The sequence below is a fragment of the Carcharhinus amblyrhynchos genome, chromosome 15 (assembly GCF_965287045.1).
Source record: "Carcharhinus amblyrhynchos chromosome 15, sCarAmb.v2.hapA, whole genome shotgun sequence".
Classification (NCBI taxonomy): domain Eukaryota; kingdom Metazoa; phylum Chordata; class Chondrichthyes; order Carcharhiniformes; family Carcharhinidae; genus Carcharhinus; species Carcharhinus amblyrhynchos.
Window position 1 is genome coordinate 47,926,930 of NC_137338.1, and position 20,701 is coordinate 47,947,630.

At 43.9% G+C, this 20,701-nt stretch overlaps 1 protein-coding gene across 1 annotated transcript in view; it reads left to right on the top strand.

Annotated features, from left to right (window-relative positions):
* The first annotated feature begins 15,593 nt into the window (after positions 1-15,593).
* Positions 15,594-20,701, top strand: part of slc51a (solute carrier family 51 member A) — a 33,676-nt gene continuing 28,568 nt past the window's right edge. Inside the window, exon 1 of the mRNA XM_080203286.1 lies at positions 15,594-15,808. Within this exon, the coding sequence (XP_080059412.1) occupies positions 15,733-15,808 (76 nt within the window). The 5' untranslated portion in view covers positions 15,594-15,732. The remainder of the gene's footprint in view (positions 15,809-20,701) is intronic.

The window sequence follows — 20,701 nt, forward strand, 5'->3', positions numbered from 1 at the left end:
TTATAAAAACTCTTGCTTTCCTTTTTTATATTAAGCGCTAGCCCAGCTTCATAGTTTATCCTACCCTTCTTTATCAACTTCTTTGTCAATCTTTGTTGACTTTTAAACCTCTCCCAATCCTCTTCTCGCCCACTACTCTTAGCTACTCTAAACGCCTCTGCTTTTAATTTAACACTTTCCTTCACCTCCTTCGTTATCCACGGCTTATTACCTCTCCTCCTACAGTCCTTTTTAACCATCGGAATAAATTTCTGCTGAGCACCAAGAAAGATCTCCTTAAAGATCCTCCAATGCTCCTCAGCAGACCTACCTTCCAACATGCTCCCCCAGTCAACATTCGCCAATTCTTCTCTCATCCTTCCGTACTCCCCTCTGTTCAAACAAAGGACGCGTGTCCGGGAACCCACTTTCTCCTCCTCCATCTGCACCAGAAACTCCACCATACAATGATCACTCTCCCCAAGTGGATCCTTCACCACAAGGTCCCTAATTCTACCCGCCTCATTACATAACACCAGATCCAAGATAGCTCGCTCCCTCGTCGGCTCCAACACACACTGTTCTAGGAAACTATCCCGGCAGCATTCCAAGAACTCCTCCTCGAGCCCATCGCGTCCAACATGGGTCGACCAATCAATATGTAGATTGAAATCCCCCATAATTATCGCTGTTCCATTCCTGCACGCCGCACTTATTTGCACGTTAACAGCCCGCCCCACCTCCAGATCATTATCTGGGGGCCTATAGACGACACTCACCAGCATCTTCCTCCCTTTGCTGTTCCTAATCTCCACCCACAACGATTCCACTTTCTGCTCTTTGGTTCCTATAGCATCCCTTGCTACCACCCTGATGCTATCCTTAATCAGCAGAGCTACGCGCCCCCCCCCCTCTTTTTCCTCCCGCCTATCCTTCCTAAACACTTGATACCCCTGGACATTCAGCTCCCAGTCCCTGTCACCTTGCAGCCACATCTCTGTAATGGCCACCAGATCATATCCATTTGTGCTGATCTGCGCCACCAGCTCATCCACTTTATTCCGAACGCTTCGTGCATTTAGATAAAGTGCCTTCATCCCAGCCTTCACCTGGACCCTATTTGCCAGAACGCCACCAACAATACTCACGCCCCCTACTCCCTTTATTATTGGGACATCCTCGGCCTCTTCCCTTACCTGTACCCTCTCCTTAACTTTAGCCCCCGTAATGTCACCTACCCTCGCACCCTCCCCCCCCCAATTAGTTTAAAGCCCTACCTACAGTTCTATTTACACGATTCTCCAGGACTCTGGTCCCAGCACGGTTCAGACCAACCCCATCGCACCCGAACAGGTCCCACCTACCCCAATACTGATGCCAATGCCCCATAAATTCAAACCCATTCCTCCCACACCAATCCGTGGGCCACCCATTCACTTCCTTAATCTTATCAACCTTACGCCCGGCTGCACTCGGTTCAGGCAGTAGTCCAGAAATAACCACCTTGTTGGTTCTACTTTTTAATTCCATTCCCAGCTTTTCATACTCCCTCCCCAGATCCTCAGTTTGCATTTTGCCTACATCATTGGCACCCACATGTACTACAACGACCGGATTCTCATCGTCTCACTCCAGGTTCCTCTGCAGCCCAGATGTGACATCCTGGACCCGAGCACCAGGCAGACAACACACCCTTCTGTGCACTTTGTCATTGTGACAAAGGAAAGTGTCAATACCCTTAACCCCACTGTCCCCAGTTACGACTACGTTCCTTATCACCTTCTCCTCGCCTATATCCTGCGTCTGCATCACTGTACTGTGTGCAGTTTGCTCACCAACGTCACCTCCCTCATTCTCGTCCAGACTGCAAGCAAGAACCTCAAACCTGTTATGCAGATTGAGAGGCTGAGGCATCCGGTCCCCACCCTCCTTCCACTGGTCCCCACCCTCCTTCCTCCGGTCCCCACCCTCCTTCCTCCTCTCAGCAGCCCCCTCTTGTTCCTGACCCTTAGAGTTAGCCAGTCTAGGGGGGGTGGATGTCACTTGCACCCCATTGACAATGGCACCCTCTCTCCCCCTGGTGAGCCTCAGTGTCTGAAGCTCAGAGGCCAGCTCATCTATCTTGAGCTGGAGCTCCTCCAGCAACCTGCACTTACTGCAGACATGGTCACTGGGAAGGACCCTGGGGTCCACCAGCTCCCACATCATACAGAAACAACACATCACATGCCCCTCCATTATTCACTGTAGTAGTATTGAAAATTTCCACACGAACTTACCTGGCCCTTTTTCTCCCCAGCCCTTTGATCCTAAGCCCTAATAGCTCACTCTGCTTCCCTCTCACTCCGCTGTCCGCTCCGACGCTGCCCGCTGTCTACACCAGGCCTCCTTTTAAACCTGGCGCTGTTTTAAAGCCTGCTCCCCCACAACTCCCTGCTATCCACTCCCTTAGAATTCTTAAAGCGGTAAATATAAAAAGCCCGCAAAAATGCTTTTAAATGATTTAAACAGTTCTACAAGGTAAGTTCTTACTACGAAAGTGCTTTAAACAGGTTTTTAACAGGTAATTTCTTATCTGACTCTCTGCCCCCTCATTCGTCTGCTCCAGCAAACAATTAGATCCTAGAAGCTCCCAAACTGATTTACCAGACTTGGGACATTACTAAAAAACTAGATCAAAGAAAGTGACTGGTCCTGTCAGCCACTGAGCAAGCGAGTAAGGAAGCAATCGATACCACCACTGGAAACTTTCATGGCTTCTCCATTTTTCTTGCTTGTTTTTGCATGTAATATCTTGGGCAATTCACTATGATATTCTATCTGTTTTCACAGGGCTTCATGATTGAGGAACCATTTCCTCGATTGTATTTTTGTCTGGATAAGACAGTCTGCGACAACATTCACTAATTACTCTCTTTACTTTGCTGCCCATGTCGGCACTATTCCAGTAAGAAGCTTCACAGCACCAGGTTAAAGTCCAACAAGATTTTTTGGAATCATAAGCTTTCAGAGCACTGCGCCTTCCTCGGGTACACTGTCCCAGATAAGGCAATTAAATTACATAACTTTATGCAAGTTTCTTTATATCCTTTCCCTGACCCACTATACTATTCCTTCACTTTATTTTACCTGCAGAATTATAGACTTACTGCATGGCTTCCCATGTTCCAAAATAGACTTGGAAGTATTCAAAATACCTTGCTAAACTTGTAGCATGTATTAGTTCTGTTCCTATAACAGTTGTTCGTTAAGAGGTAAAATATGTAGGGATATGGGGGTAGAGCCTGGGTGGGATTGTGGTCGGTGCAGACTCGATGGGCCGAAGGGCCTCTTTCTGCACTGTAGGGTTCTATGATTTATGATCTATGAACATGTTAAATTACCTCCACATGTTGCAGCTGAGCCAAATTGCTGCACCGAGAGATGTTGAAGGGAAGCTGCTGCTTCAGCTTTCTGATGATAAAGTTGAGTGCTCCCTATTATTCGACATAGCAGGGTAGAACAGGTAGACACAAGAGTGTTGGCCCTGGCTCAGTTTGTAACAATCAAGAGTTGGGGCCAGAGAATTGTGGGTTGAAATCACACTCCAGAGACTGCAGCACAAAAAACTAGGCTGATGCTCTGAATGTGCAATAGATCCTGTCTGTTCTCCCAAGTGGGCATAAAAGATCCTAGAATCATAGAATCAAAGAACCCCTACAGTGCAGAGGGAGGCCATTCAGCCCATCGAGTCTGCACAGACCACAATCCCACCCAGGGCTATTCCCTAACCCCACATATTTACCCTGCTAATCCCCTGACACCAGGGTCAATTTACCATTGCCATTCAACCTTACCTATGATGAAGACATGCAAGGGATTTCTTCCCAGTGTCCTGGCTAATATATGTTCCTCAGTCAATGTCATAAAAACACAGACTTTCTGATCATTATAACATTGCTGATTGTGGGAACTTGCCATGTGTAAGTAAGTTGCCATGTTTCCTATATCACAACAGCAACTATACTTCAAGAGCTCGTCACTGGCTGCAATGCACTTTGATGGAGGCTCTGTTGTGATCCCAGACGGGGCCAAAGGAAAAGGTCAAAGTTTCCCAGGCGATCTCTCCATGTGGCAGAAGGCCTACTTGCCACTGGTACTATGCTAACACTGGTGGGAAGAAGCTCTCAATACCCAGCTTCAATAGCATGATTGGCTTCTGAGCAAGAAAGCCATCATTGATTCTCTCTCCCAAAACAGTAGGATGATGATTGGCATGCCACTGTCAGCCTCCCTCTTGAATTTTTGCCACTGCTCCAACAACCCGAACCCACCCACTTGTAACTTGCTTCTGCAGGCCCCACAAAAATCAACTCAAAGAGTGCACCATTAATCAATTCACACATTCTGTAGGATCAATATTATCTGCTGAAATATCTGTAAGTTTGCCAAAGAACAAAAATTAACCATGAAGGAGGATAAACAGGCAGCATTAGCAAGGATACAGCTCCTGCAACATCAGAGCATCCAGGAAAACAGATGCTCTAAGTACTATAAAATATACATTTAATTAATACATTTAAGGAAGCATTCTGCCCAAAATACACCAAATAAAGTAATCCAGAAACATTCAGCAACATTGACTGTTCTTGGCTATTCTGAATGATTCCAAACAGAATTAGCCTATAGAAAAGACAAGAATAGTCAAAGTGGAAAGTTTCTTTTCCCATAAAATTTTAGTGGCACGATGGCACAATGGTTAGCATTGCTGCCTCACAGCGCCAGGGACCCAGCTTGGGTCATTATCTGCGTTTGCACATTCTCCCACATGACTGCACAGGTTTCCTCCGGATGCTCCAATTTCCTCCCACATTCTGAAAGATATGCTGGTTAGGTGCATTGACCCAAACAGGCGCTGGACTGTGGTGACTAGGGGACTTTCACAGTAACTTCATTGTAGTCTTAATGTAAGCCTTTTTTGTGACTAATAAATAAACTTTACTTTAATCCTTAAGATGCACATAATAAATTTCCAAAATGATACCTTACTATTGTAAAACCCAAGGCAACTCTCAGTTTGCACTGTTTTTGTGTCCATCATCTTGAATATAGTATATTGTATTTTTATTCAACATGTATTATTTCCAAATCTAAAGACTTGTTTCATATGCAACTAGCATTCATATGTATTCACTTTCTCTTCTTCCTTTCTTCCCAACATTCACCTTCAGGCATTTTCCTTTCTGATCTGTACTCTTGTTTTATTGTGCTTCCACAGACCAGTATGAACTCTTGACTTGGTAATTCACTCATGTCGGTAGCCAGTATACTTACGCCTACCTGGTTGAGATGACCCATCACTCCTATACCATTTTAAATTGCCTCAAAAGCACTTCAGCAGTCCCATTTCTTATCAAAACAGTGGCTCTAACTTCTGAGTTCTGGAGCATTGTAACTGGGGTTACCCCAAAGATGCGCAGGGGAGCCCCATCCCACCACCTTGGAAATCTGTAGGTGAAGATTGCATGCCAATTGCCCAAGAGGTTCAAACTTCCAATGGGCAATTGTTCTGCAAACAGAACCATCTAAAAGTATGATATAAATCACAAAGTTCAGATGGTTCTGACTGTCTTACCAGAATAGTTACCCAGGAAAAGTTAGAAGAATTAAAACAACTTTTAACTCCTGGATAAGTATGGTACTGCCAATCCCCAACTGCCCCCCAACTCTTTACAAGACTCCCCCCCATTTCCCCCACCCCACCCATGAGACCCCACACAAACACCCCGCCATTGACCAACCTCCCCAAATGACCATTCCCCAACCAAATCCACCCACCCCCACCCCAGCCAACCACATACAGCCTACTGATGGAACACCTCCCAACCCCAATCCTACCCACATACTTCACAAACTAACCTTCTCTCTGGCTTCTGAAAGTGGCTGGATCTTTAACATGACCTGCTTTACAATAGCTCATGCTGCAACAAAGTGACTTCCTTACTTCCGACTCTCTAATCCTCAAAACAAGATTTCATGAATGTTCTACACCAAATAGTTCTCACCCAGCCAAAGTCAGAGGTTGGACAAGAAAGATGTTGCTAGATTTCCACTAAGTGGTGTAGAAATCCCTCTCTGAAGGCCACCCCGCAGAAGTTCATGCCCAATCATCCGAACAAATAACTTCAGTTCAATGGATTATTTCAATTAACACCCATTCTTTCTGGGAGTTGGTTCCCTTAAACTTAAACTCCTACTTTTCTAATTGGCAGGAGGGTGTGGGGTGGTTTGCTGCAGTATTTATTGTGGAGCTTTGGTGGGATGAGCATATCTTTTTCCTGAATGGGAATAACCTCGGGCTCTATCTCTTGAGCTCCTGCAAATTTCTGGCACATGAGAACACTAGCAGGAGAGCATAAATCTTCTGTTAACCTGAGACAAAGTATTATCATGGGGGTGCATACCTGGCTGACGCCACTACTATTTGCTGAGTATGCTTGGTCTTTCATCAGTGTGAACATTAATCTTGGCCTACTCAAGTCGAGTTTGTGATTTGGCCCACCTATACTTGCTAGGAGCAATATTCATTCATAAAGGACGCATTCTCTGCAAACAAAATAAATATGTTCAAACCTTGCACATTTTTTGAATTATCCAGGAGCCTATAGTTCTCCACAGCAAGGCCTCAGCTAATCAGAGTTGACTTACCAACCAATCAACACACTTTCCTCCTATAGTATAAAATCTTTGAAATTTGGCACTCTTGTTTTGTCCAGATGAGTGCATGCTAAAAAGCTTCAGCAACATGTCTCTCTGTTCAGCATTGTTCAAGCAATTGACTGAGTAATTAGAGAAATTTAAGTTTATTAAATAGCCAAACTGGTTGGTAAATGGTCATTACTAACTAATGTAGTTAATTTTTTGAAGAATGACATAGGTCAAAGAGGAGCCATGTATTCAGGTTTGCTGATGCCTCAAATATTGGTGGCACAGTAGACGGGAGTATAGAATTACAAAGACATTGATTAAGTGAGTGGACAAACTGTGGCAGATAGATCTTACTGCAGATAAATAAGAAGTCATGCATTTTGGGCCAGGAAAGATAAATCTGAGTAATTCTTAGCTGGTGAAAAGCTAAGAACATTGGGGATCCAAAGAAATTTAAGGATCCGTATGAAGGTCTCTAAAATGATAGCTGTCATGTGCAAAAAAATTCAAAAAGACAAATAAAATGTTAGCTTTTCTTGCTAAAGGACAAGGGGAGAAGATTTTGCTGAAGCTGTAAGAAGCCCTAACTAAATCACATCTGAAGCACTTTGTGCAAGCACCACACCTTAGAAATGATTTATTAGCCCTGAAAGGAAGATGGTTTAGTTTCACCAGAGTGTTTCCAGGACTTCAAAGATTACATTATGAGGAGAGATTATAAAATCTAGCTCTTATCCTGTAATATTGAAAGTGAAGCGCTGATTTGACTTGATTGAGTTTTTTTCAGGATTTTGAAAGGAATTAATTGAAACTTTTGTAACAATGATGGGGGTATCTAGGACAATAGGACATAACCTTATAACTAGAGCCAGGTGTACAGAGAGAACTGATGAAAGACCTGTTTCCTTCCAAACTTCTCAGCAGGCAGCATGGTGACGTACAAGCAGCATGGTGGTGTAGTGATTAGAACTGTGCCCCACAGCTCCAGGGACCTGAGATCGATTCCTGGCTTTTGCACGTTCCTCATGCCTGTGTGGGTTTCCTCCGGGTGCTCTGGTTTCCTCCCACAGAGCAAAAACGTGCGGGTTAGGTTGATTGGCCATACTAAATTGACCCTTAGTGTCAGGGAGATTAGCAGTGTAAATTCATGGGGTTACTGAGATAGGGCCAAATGGATTGTTGTTGGTGCAATTCTATGGGCCAAATGGCCTCTTTCTGCACTGTAGGGATTTTATGGTCTGTAATCTGTGAACTTTAGAGAGGAAGGTGCGTGTGGGTATTTTAATCTGAAGAGTATGAATGATGTGAATAACCAGTAGCAAGCTTTTTATAGGTTTATCCAATGAAAGATAATTGCTTATTTAAGCATTCAGCCTGAAGTCTAATGCCATGATACCCAGTCACACAATTGTAAGCATAAACATATTTAAGAAAAGTAGAGTGGAAAAGAATAGTGCACTTTTACAAGTTTTTAAAAAAGAAATAGTTTGTAATTCACATTGTTGTCTTGTTTTAGACCAGGTATTTTACAAGTATGAATGGAGGGTCTTCTTCACTCTTCAAGTATTATAGAACCATTGAACAATAGAAAGATACAGCACAGAAAGAGGCCATTTGGTCCATCTTGTCCATGCCAGCCCGAGAACACCCAGGTGCCTTTTCCAATCCTACCTTTCTATACCTGGCTCACAGCCTGTAGCTTACAGCACTTAAAATACAGACCCCGGTATGTTTTAAAAAATAATCTAGGTTCTCTGCCTCCACCATCAAGTCGGGTGACAAATTCCGGACAGCCACCAGGTTCTTCTTCATGTACCCTTGACGCCTGCTGCCACTTGTCTTAAATCTATGTCCCCTGGCCCTAGAATTCTCCACCAAGAGAAACAATTTCATTCTGTCCATTCTATTTCTTCCCCTCATAATTTTGTACACATCTGTCAAGTCACCCCTCAGTCTTCTTTGTTCCAAGGAAAATAACCCCAACCTATCCAAACTCTCCTCACAGCTACACTTTTCTAGCCCTGGCAACATTCTCGTAAGCTTCCTCTGCAGAGCAATTATGTCTTTTCTGTAATAGGGTGATCAAAACCATATAGTTTAGCTAAATGTAAAGCCAATGTTATAGGCCAAAGTCATTTTCAGGCATTTCTTGAGGTGCTGTACTTTTTACAGCTCACAATGGTAGTTTCTTGTAGTCTCGTCACTAGAAGGTCAGACTATTGCTTTATCAACCTAAAAATGAAACAGGTTTTAGACAGTTTATGATGATGTAGCTTTTGGATCTTTCTCAGCCATAGGTGTTACTATTTTTTCCCTGTGTCTCCCTTTCTGCAAACAGCATTTAAAGATTAAAAGAGACAAACATAGTTACATAGTGGCTGCTCCACTATGTAACTTCTCAATTATGACACAGTGGAGTGGCTGAGTAGCCAACAACAACAGCAGTAGCAACGGTAACAGCAACTGCAGAAGGCACAGCAACAATGGGAATGGTTAAGAGCTACAATCAAGCATGCTGGGAATTTTGGTCAAGTAGAGTCAAATGCTGATACAGGTCAGTGAAGGCTGAAGCAAGACCAGATAAGGATGATTGTTTGGATGAGTGCTGAACACACTGGCATCATTGATCACTGCCTTCTTCCATATATGATGAGGTTATAGGTCTTACCATGCAACTTGGTATGAACATTTAGGAGTTAGAACATAGAACATAGAAAAACTACAGCACAAACATGCCCTTCGGCCCACAAGTTGCGCTGATGATATACATACCTACTAGGCTTACCTATAACCCTCAATTCTATTAAGTTCCATGTACTCATCCAGAAGTCTCTTGAAAGACCTTGTCGAATTTGCCTCCACCACCACCAACGGCAGCCGATTCCACTTACCCACCACCCTCTGAGTGAAAAACTTACCCCTGACATATCCTCTGTACCTACTCCCCAGCACCTTAAACCTGTGTCCTCTCGTAGCAACCATTCCAGCCCTTGGAAAAAGACTCTGAGAATCCACCCGATCTATACCTCTCAACATCTTATACACTTCTATCAGGTCACCTCTCATCCTTCGTCTCTCTAAGGAGAAAAGACCGAGCTCCCTCAACTATCTTCATAATGCATGCCACCCAATCCAAGCAACATCCTTGTAAATCTCCTCTGCATCCTTTCAATAGCTTCCACATCCATCCTGTAATGAGGCGACCAGAACTGAGCATAGTACTCCAAGAGAGGTCTGACTAGGGTCTTATAAAGCTGCAGCATTATCTCCCGACTCCTAAACTCAATCCCTCAATTGATGAAGGCCAGTACAACATAAGCCTTCTTAATCACATCCTCTACCTGCGAGCCCGATTTAAGAGTCCTATGGACCTGGACCCCAAGGTCCTTCTGATCCTCTACGCTGCTAAGAGACTTACCCTTGATATAATACTCCTTCATCCCATTTGACCTGCCAAAATGGACTACTACACATTTATCCGGGTTGAAGTCCATCTACTACTTCTCCGCCCAGCCTTGCATCCTATCTATGTTATGCTGCAACCTCTGACATCCCTCCAAACTATCTACCAACCTTCGTATCATCAGCAAAAGTACCAACCCATCCCTCCCACTTCCTCATCCACGTCATTTATGAAAATTACAAGCAGCAAGGGTCCCAGAACAGATCCGTGGGGCACTCCACTGGTGACCGGCCTCCATGCAGAAAAAGACCCATCTACAACCACTCTCTGCCTTCTGCGGGCCAGCCAATTCTGGATCCACAAGGCAACAGCCCCTTGGATCCCATGCCCTCTCACTTTCTCAAGAAGTCTTGCATGGGGGACCTTATCGAATGCCTCGCTGATGTCCATATAAATCACATCTACCGTTCTTCCTTCGTCAATGTATTTAGTCACGTTTTCAAAGAACTCAACCAGGCTCGTAAGGCACAATCTGCCTTTGACAAAGCCATGCTGATTACTATTGAGCATGCTAAACTTCTCTAAATGTTCATAAATCCTGTCCCTCAGAATCTTCTCCATCAACTTACCAACCACTGAGGTTAGACTCACCAGTCAGTAATTTCTTGGGCTATCCCTATTCCCTTTCTTGAATATAGGAATCACATTCGCAATCTTCCAATCCTCCAGAACCTCTCCCGTCTCCATTGACGAAGCAAAGATCATTGCCAGAAGTACTGCAATCTCTTCCCTGGCCTCCCACAGTAACCTGGAGTACATCCCATCCAGTCCCGGCGATTTATCTATCTTGATGCTATTCAAAACTTCCATCACATCCTCTTTCTTAATGTCCACAGACTCAATCTTTTCAGTCCACCGCAAGCCTGCTGTACAATCACCCAGATCTTTTTCAACTGTAAATACCGAGGTAAAGTATTCATTAAGCACCTCTGCTATTTCTACCGGTTCCGTACAAACTTTCCCACCTTCACATTTTATAGTTCCTATTCCTTCACATCTCATTCTTTTACTCTTCGCATATTTGTAGATCGCCTTAGAGTTCTCCTTAATCTTACCTGCCAAGGCCTTCTCATGACCCCTTCTGGCTCTCCTAATTTCCTTCTTAAGTTCCTTCCTATAAGGCGTATACTCCTCTAGATCGCTAACATCTCCTAGCTCTCTGAACCTTTTGTACGCTTTACTTTTCTTTTTGACTAGGTTCATTACAACTTTCGTGCACCACAGTTCCCGTAACCTACCAAAACCTCCTGTCTCATCGGGACGTTGTCTTGTAGAACTCTAGACAAACATTCCTTGAAAATCTGCCACCTTACTTCGGTACTTTTTCCCGAGAACAGCTCCTTCCAATTTACACGTCTAATTTCCTTCTTGATGGCTACATATTTCCCCTTACTCCAGATAAACACTTTCCTAATTTACCTGGTCCTATCCCTTTCCAATGCTAGTGTAAATGAGATAGAGTTATGATCATTATCCCCAAGATGTTCTCCCACCGAGAGATCCGACACCTGTCCAGATTCATTAGCCAGTACCAGATCAAGTACAGCTTCTTCTCTTGTAGGCTTATCCACATACTATGTCAGGAAACCCTCCTGAACACACCTAACAAACTCTTCCTCATCCAAACCCCTTACCCTCGGGATATTCCAATCGATGTTTGGGAAATTAAAGTCTCCCATCACGACAACTCTGTTATTACTACATCTCTCCAGGATCTGTTTCCCTATCTGCTCCTCAACATCCCTGTTACTATTGTGCAGCCTATAGAAAACACCCAGCAAAGTTATCGACCCTTTCCTGTTCCGAACTTCCACCCACAGAGACTCCGTAGACAATCCCTCCACGGCATCCACCTTCTCTACAGCCGTGACACTATCCCTGATCGATAATGCCACTCCCCCCCACTTTTACCTCCCTCCCTATCCATTCTGAAACATCTGAAACCTGGCACCTGAAGTATCCAGTCCTGTCCCTGAGACATCCAAGTCTCTGTAATGGCCACCACATCACATTTCCAAGCAGCAATCCATGCTCTAAGCTCATCCACTTTATTTACCACACTCCTGGCGTTAAAATAGACACATCTCAAACCTTCGGTCTGAGCGCTCCCCTTCTCCATCACCTGTCTGTCCTCCCTCTTACACTGTCTATAATCCTTCTCTATTTTCAAGCTAACCTCATCGCTCCCAGTCACCTCATCTCGATTCCCTCCCAACCTTTCCAGTTTAAAGTCTCCCCAGTAGCCTTAGCTAACCTTCCCGCCAGGATATTGGTCCCCTTGCGATTCAAGTGCCACCCGTCTTTTTTGTACTGTTCACACCTGCCCCAAAAGAGGTGAACTGTTATTTACAAGTAACTCCATTGGCTATAATCAAACATTGTGCTCAGTTTCTGGTGGTATCATTGATTGAGTGTCAGAGAACTTTCTGGAAGGATGTGCAAACTTTATCATAAAACTTTGAGTCTTTTCCTTAGCAAAAACATGAGAATCACATTTGCAACATGTGTTTTGAAGATCACCTTCAGAGATGAACAAAGAACCATGAGGAAGATCCATATCTGAGAACATAAGAACATAAGAAATAGGAGAAGGAGTAGGCCATCTAACCCTTCGAGCCTACCCCGCCTTTCAATAAGATCATGGCTGATCTGAAGTGGATCAGTTCCACTTTCCCGCTTTCTCCCCATAACCCTTAATTCCCTTGTCTATCAGAAACCTATCTACCCGTGACTTCAATATATTCAGCAAGGTAGCCTCTACCACTTCAATGGGCAGAGAATTCAAGAGATTCACCACCTTCTGAGTGAAGAAGTTCCTCCTCAACTCCGATCTAAACTGCGGTCCCCCCCCCTTATTTTGAGGCTGTGCCCTCTAGTCCTGCTATCCTTTCTAAGCGGGAAGAATCTCTCTACCTCTACCCTATCCATCCCCTTTATTATCTTATATGTCTCTATAAGATCCCCCCTCAGCCTTCTAAACTCTAACGAGTACAGACCCAGTCTATTCAGTCTCTCTTCATAGGCTAACCCCCTCATCCCCGTTATCAGCCTAGTGAACCTTCTCTGCACTCCCTCCAAGGTCAATATATCCTTCCGTAAGTGTGGCGACCTAAACTGCACACAGTACTCCAGTTGTGGCCTCACCAGTACCCTGTACAGTTGCAGCAAAACCCCCCTGCTTTTATATTCTGTCCCCTTCGCTATAAAGACCAACATTCCATTCGCCTTCTTGATCACCTGCTGCACCTGCAAACTGGGTTTTTGTGATTCATGCAAAGGACCCCCAGGTCCCTCTGCATCATAGCATGCTGCAGCTTTTCACCTTTTAAATAATAATCCCTCCTACTATTATTTCTACCAAAGTAGATAACCTCACATTTGCTAACATTATACTCCATCTGCCAGGTCCTCGCCCACTCGCTCAGCCCATCCAGATCTCTCTGCAGACTTTCCACACCCTCCACGCAATTTGCTTTTCCACTCATCTTTGTGTCATCAGCAAATTTTGTTACCCTACACTCAGCCCCCTCCTCCAGATCATCTATGTAAATGGTAAACAGTTGAGGCCCCAGCACCATTCCTGAGGCACTCCACTAGTCACCAACTGCCAACCAGAATAGCACCCACAGATTCCAACTCTCTGCTTCCTATTAGACAACCAATCCTCTATCCACGCTAACACCTTACCCCCAACTCCGTGCACCCTAACCTTTTGCAGCAACCTTTTGTGAGGCATCTTATCAAACACCTTTTGGAAATCTAAAAACACCACATCCACCGGTTCCCCTCTGTCTACCGCACTAGTCACATCCTCATAGAAATCCAATAAATTTGTTAAACACAACTTCCCCTTAACGAATCCTGCTGCGTCTGCTTGATCAAACCATTCTTTTCTAGGTGCCTTGCTATTTCTTCTTTGATGACGAATTCTAGCATTTTTCCAACTACAGACGTTAAACTAACCAGCCTATAATTCCCTACCTTTTGTCTGCTACCTTTTTTAAACAGCGGCATAACATTAGCCATTTTCCAATCTTCCGGCACTTCCCCGGAGTCCAGCGAATTTTGATAAATAATTACTAAGGCATCTGCTATCACCTCTGCCATTTCTTTCAGAACCCTGGGATGCATTCGATCCGGTCCTGGGGACTTGTCTACCTTCAGTCCCGTTAGTCTATCAAGCACTACCTCTCTGGTGACAGTAATCTCATTAAGGACCTCATCTCTTACCATCCTTCCAACTTTAATATCCGGTAAACCTAGCCAGACAGACCTAGCCAGCGCACTCAAGTGGGTAATATTTGTTTTCAGAATTAAATGAGTTAAAGTCAAACTTAAAGTTAAACTAGAGTTAGAGTTGAAGTTAAATGAGTTAAAGTTCAGGTTGAAGTTGAATGAATTAGAGTGAGTAGGTTGAAATAAGTGTTGAAACTATTGTATATTTATGTTGAGTATTGGTACCTGAAAGGTTAAAAAAAGAGCATTTGTATAAGTGAAATCTGAGTTGACTCTTTGTCTTTTGTTAATCATAAAAGGGGAAAATATCTGGAGAAAAGATTTAAGTATTCCAGTTAGATAGCAGTGGCACAGTGGTTAACACTGCTGCCTCACAGCAGGGACCTGGGTTTGATTCCCGACATGGGTCACTGTCTGTGTGGAATTAGCATGTTCTTCCCATGTCTGCATGGGTTTCCTCAGGGTCATTTTGTCATTGGTGACACTTGATTCTTACTTTGGCATTTTAAAAAATGAGTGGATCATCCTAGATTAGCAATGGTTTAAACTGGGCACTTGTGAAAAATTATCATTGGTGACCTTGGGTCAAGCCATTTTCACTCTTGTTGGTCCACCAAAGAAAAACTAGGCCCCACTTTTTTTTAATTTCATCCTTAAAGTTAGAAAGCCAATGTTCAGAGTAGACTGGGCAAACACAAATCCATTCCTTCCTTGTCCCAAAACCCAAATTCAAACTCCAATTGAATCCAATTCATGGTCCACAAAAAAGACAAACAAGATCCAAGTTATCAAGATGAGTCATTGCACCCCACCTTGGCCTTGATCTGATGCCCGATCTTAGCCAAGTGGTAGAGAATTACTAAATTCGTGTTCTTCATTTCCCAGTCCTTGTCCACTGGAGGCTTCCAGTGAGAAGAATAATATTGTTTTGCTGTGTTTTTAAAATTTGTATCTACATTTAACAGTTGATGGGTGCTAGTCAAAGTTGTTTCAAAGTTAGCTGTGACACTTAACTCTGAGCAGAGCTTTATGGATCAATGGGGAACTTTCGGTACTGATGTGGTTAGTTATTTGGTGTTGAGGGATACTTGTCATTGCAGCTGGAACTTCTGTGATTTCCTGGTGACAGAGTTGGTGACTGACTCATAGTGGTCAGGAGAGGCAGGGTTGACATTTCAGTTTGTAATAGCTATATTGCTTTATAGCTTTGTTCTTTGAGATTTTTCACCCGAAGAATCTGAGAGGCGAGAGTGAATCAAAGTGTGGGGAGTTGCAACAGATTGCCAGTGTGCAGTGACAGCCAGGCTGCTTTTGGTCTCAGTCCGCCTCCTGAACCCGAACATAAAGTTAGTGTGGCTGTTGGAGAGATGACTGACGGAGAAAACCAGAGCCTGGCCCTTTACTGCGGCTCCAGTCCACCCAAAGCCGCGGATATATTAAAGGGTGAGTAAGAAAATGGAGTTTAATTCAATCCTTACTGCCATGATGCATGAAAATTAGGATTTATGAATCAGCCGCTGGGAAAGGCAATGAAGATGCCGCAAACTGCTCCCGTTCTCAGTCTGGGCAGCTGGCGATGTGAAGCGGATCTGCAATGGGCACAGATGTCAAGTGAGGCGAGCCATCAGAGAGCCAGGTCCTGGGCTGAAATCTGAGGGTGTGCTGGGTGGGGAGAAGCTGGAGCCTGAGTCTCACTGAATACTGCAGGAGCCGGGCTGCTGTGAGGCGGGGCTGCCAATAGACACTTGTGTGGCTGCATTTAGTGGAAAGCTCAGGGGCTTTCTGAGCTAACTGGACATTGCTAACTTTTCGCTCTCTGCATTTCCTCCATTCTCCAACTCAATTCAACTCTCCTTGTAAATGAAGCGGCAAGAATGGGGCTGCTGCTGAGCTTTGCTCCACTGTCGGGGCGCAAGTGAATCCATCCAGTCATGTAGCAACAACGCCGTTTACCCTTCTAGCTTCGAACGGTTCAGAATTAACTGTTCCGTCTTTTTCAGAATGTTAAAAATATGAATAAATCTTTAATCTGTCGATCGCAGCATTTCCTAATTATTATTCCAGTTTATACAGCAGGTGAAGGGTTAACTAAACTTCTCTATGTTGTTAATATTGTAACTCAGTTCTTTTAATAATGCTTTAGGCAAATAGTTAGGATTCATTTACAAATTGTGATGTTAGTTTGAGATGGTTTTGTTTTGCACCTAGATGCAGTCAGTGTAAACGCAGTCTGAATCTGGGCTTGATCAAAATATTGCAACTTGGAGGAAGCAGCCTTGCCTTGCTTCACTTTGGATCGGAAGTCTTGTGACTTAATGGATAATATCTGTCTCTGAGCCAGGACTCCTGGCTTTAAATCCCACTAAGAAGTCTCACAACACTAGGTTAAAGTCCAACCAGTTTATTTGATCAAATAAACTGGTTGGACTTTAACCTGGTGTTGTGAGACTACTTACTGTGTTCAATCTAGTCCAACGCCGGCATCTTCACATCATTTAAATCCCATTTCAGCATTTGTTTGCTGTGGAAAGAATGTTCATGACGAGGTTCAAACGGATTCCCAATGGGGAAAAAGTGTGTGAAGGAAATAAACTTTAGGGCTAATTTTGACATTCATATCTAATTATTGCTCCAAGTTTACAATTGGTGTGAATGCTTTCATTTAACATTGACAGTCAACTTGTGGATTGTGAATGTAAGGTAGATTTAGAAATGGAAAAAAAAGTTTAAAAAAGTAATAAAAACACAAGGTACTGTAAAAACACAGGTGGTGAGAGAAACAAAGTTAACATTTTGAGTCCAATTCAATTTCTTCAGAACTGAAGAGGTAGAAATGTGACGGGTCTTATACTGTTGAAAAAGGGGGGAGGGTTGAGTAGAATAAAAAGGAATGTCAGAGATGGATTCCAGGGCAGGAGAGGTTAAAAAACAAAGCTGTATTTGATTTAAAAGTAGATAATGTGTATTGTAGTGCATCACTCTGCCATTCAGAACATTATACTCATAATAGTTAGAAACACAGATCTTTTTAAATCCAGACCTGTCAGCAATATTCCTGCCTGAATACAGGAGTGGTGGGAGAGGGATACACTTTCTTCCCCTATTTTTCATGGACAAGAAGGCCTGACGGTTTGGAGAATCCAACAGCAGTTCCAAAATGGCTTTTAGGCTAGCGGGATTTTCTGTTGAGATTGTTCCCACCAATTATGTAACGGGGTTCCCATCATGAAAGGTCTTTGGATGGGGACGGAATGGGCATGTTTCTATCTGATATCCGTTTCTTGTGCCGGGATGGGGATCATTGGTCTCTTTCCTGAGGGAGGTGGGTGGCTGTATAAAAGCCTTTGGGTTCAGAGGCTTGCAATTTGCTTGTGTTGTTACACTTCTTTTGTGGTGCTGCTTTCTTAGTCTTTGTTCCTTTCACTCTGGGCTTGGCCTTTAATTTCACCAATGTTTTAATCAGGCAGTCGGATTTTGAACAACTTTCAAGCAGGCTGGGTGCAGTAGAGTGACATAATTGGATTTATGTATATATGCTGATGAGTACACAGTCAAATGAATATCAGTGGCCATCTTGTGGAGGTGGGGATGGGGATGGGGGTCTTACTGTTTTGGCAGAAGAAATGGTGAAATAACAAAGATGTCATGGATCAAAAGGCAAAGAGGGTGGTAACGGTTGTAGAAAATAAAGAACTGTTAATGGCAGAATAAAGAACAGCTCTGTGTGAAAGCAGAAACATGAAAACAAGATAGACTGGCAAAAACTAATCAAAATGGAGGACAGAGTTAATTCAAATCTGAAGTTTCTGAATTCAGTCTTGTCCAGAACACAGTGAGGTATCCAATTGGAAGATGAAATGCTGTTCCTCAAGCTTGAGTTGGGCATCATCGGAAGTGATGGAAGTAGCAGACTGAGGACAGCATTATGAGCATGAGAACTATAGAATCCCTACAGTGCAGCAATACACAAATTTGCCCCATCGAGTCTGCATGAACTCTCTGAAAGAGCATCTTACCCAAGTGCACCCCTCACTCTAACCCGTAAACCCATGTACTTACCATGACTTATCTACCTAACTACACCTATTTGGATACTAAGGGACAATTTAGCATGGCCACCTTTGGACTGGGGAGGAAACTGGGGTACCTTGAGAAACCCATGCAGATACAAGAAGAATGTGCATACTCCACACAGACAGTCACCCAAGGCCAGAATCAAACCCTACTCCCTCGTGCTAACCATTGTGCCACCCAAGGTAGTGAATTAAGGAACAGGATAGTGAATTTAAATGGTTAGCGATTGGGAGATTGGGGTCATGTTTACAGACTGAATTGATGTGTTCTGGAAAGTGGTCACCCAATCTGTGTTTGGTCTCCCTAATCTAGAGGACACTATTGCGAGCAGCAAATGCAGAAGATCAAACTAAAAGAAGTACAAGTAAATAGCTGGAGAAGGGAAAGGTGCAGGTATTGGGGGTGATAGAGGAGTGGACCAGCATATGACAAAGGGAATAGTTTCTTCAGAATGCTGTCAGTGGAGGGGGTGTGGGGGGGAGGTGGATGATGTTGGGGAGGATGCATGTTTGGTGATGGCATCAAGCTGGAGTTAATGGAAATGGTGGTGTACTGGAAATGGTGGTGGGTGATCCTTTGAATTTGGAGGCTGGGGGGTTGGGTGGAAAGTGAGAACAAGGGGAACTCTACCATGGTTCTGGGATGAAGGCAGAAGTGCAAGAAATGGGTTGGACATGATTGAGGGATTTGTCAACCTCAGTGGGGAAGAGGGTCTCTCAGTTCAGGAAAATGAAGGCATGTCAGAAACACCATTTTGGAAGGTAGCATCATCAGATGACCAGCAACAGAGAAATTGGTAGGTTTTGATGTTGCCCTTACAGGAAGCAAGATCTGAGAAGGTGTAGTCGAGGTAACTACGGGGCTGGTGGGTATGCAATGAATGTTAGTAGACAATCTCACCAAAAATAGAGACACAGAAGTCAGGGAAGAGAAGTGTCAGAGATGGATTATGTGAAGTTGAGAAAAGGGTAAAAATTGGAAGTTCTGGGTAACGGTAGGATTTGGCACCAATAAAGTTACTGATGTACCGGAAAGAGAGTTGTAGGATTGGACTAAGTAATATTCCACATGCCCCACAAAAAGCCAGGCATAACTGGTGCTCAGATCATCCTGGTGGGGGATGGCAGTGTAGTGGGATCGGTGAAGAGGAGGTGGCTAGGTCCAGGATACTGAAAATTCTTGAAATGGTATAAGGCATCAGAAGGATTGTGAATGCGGCTGATAAGGGGAGAAAACAAGTAGGGAGTCAGGATAGGAAGAAATGAGTTCAATGAGGCAGGAACAGACTAACACAATGGGTCTACCAGGGCAGAGCTGTTTGTGGATTTTGGGAAGGAGATAGACGCAGGCTGTTCAGGATGGTGACACAGCGGTTCACACTGCTGCCTCATAGCGCCAGGGACTCAGGTTCAATTCCTGGCTTGGGTCACAGTGTATGTGGAGTCTGCCTGTGTCTGCATGGGTTTCCTTTAAGTACTCCAGCTTCCTCCCACAGTCCGAAAGGTATGCTGGTTAGATGCATTCGCCATGCTAAATTCTCCCTCACTGCACCTGAACCGCCGGAGTATGGCGGCTAGGGGATTTTCACCATAACTTCCTTGCAATGTTAATGTAAGCCTACTTGTGACACTAGTAAATCAGCTAAAAAAAAAATTAGGTCAAAAGTTGAGGAGGAAAGATCCCCAGAGAAGATGAGGTCAGTGACAATCCTGGGAACAATGTTTGGTGGTGGGGCCATGGTCCAGCAGGAGAAAGGAATTAAGTGTGTCTGAAAGTTGATGCTCAGCCTCAACATTATGCCAGGCAGCAGTATCACTGCTGTCAGCAGGTTTGATAGCAATGTTGAGGTTAGACTGACTGAAGATGTCACGAACTCGAGTGATGTTATTTGAGAGGGTGTCCTAACCTTGAACACCAATTTATGGTGGTTTATAAATCATTTAAAGGAATGGTGTGAGGAGTCACTTGCAAGACCCAGTGAGAAGTAACCAGCCCACTCGTATTATAACACGTACTAAAGTCTATTTATTAAATAGACACATATGTATTGGAGTACTGTGTGCAGTTTTGGTCGCCGCATTTGCGAAAGGATATATTGGCCTTGGAGGGAGTGCAGAGAAGGTTCACTAGGTTGATACCGGAGAGGAGGGGGCTAGCCTATGAGGAGAGATTGAATAGACTGGGTCTGTACTCGTTGGAGTTTAGAAGGCTGAGGGGGGATCTTATAGAGACATATAAGATAATGAAGAGGATAGATAGGGT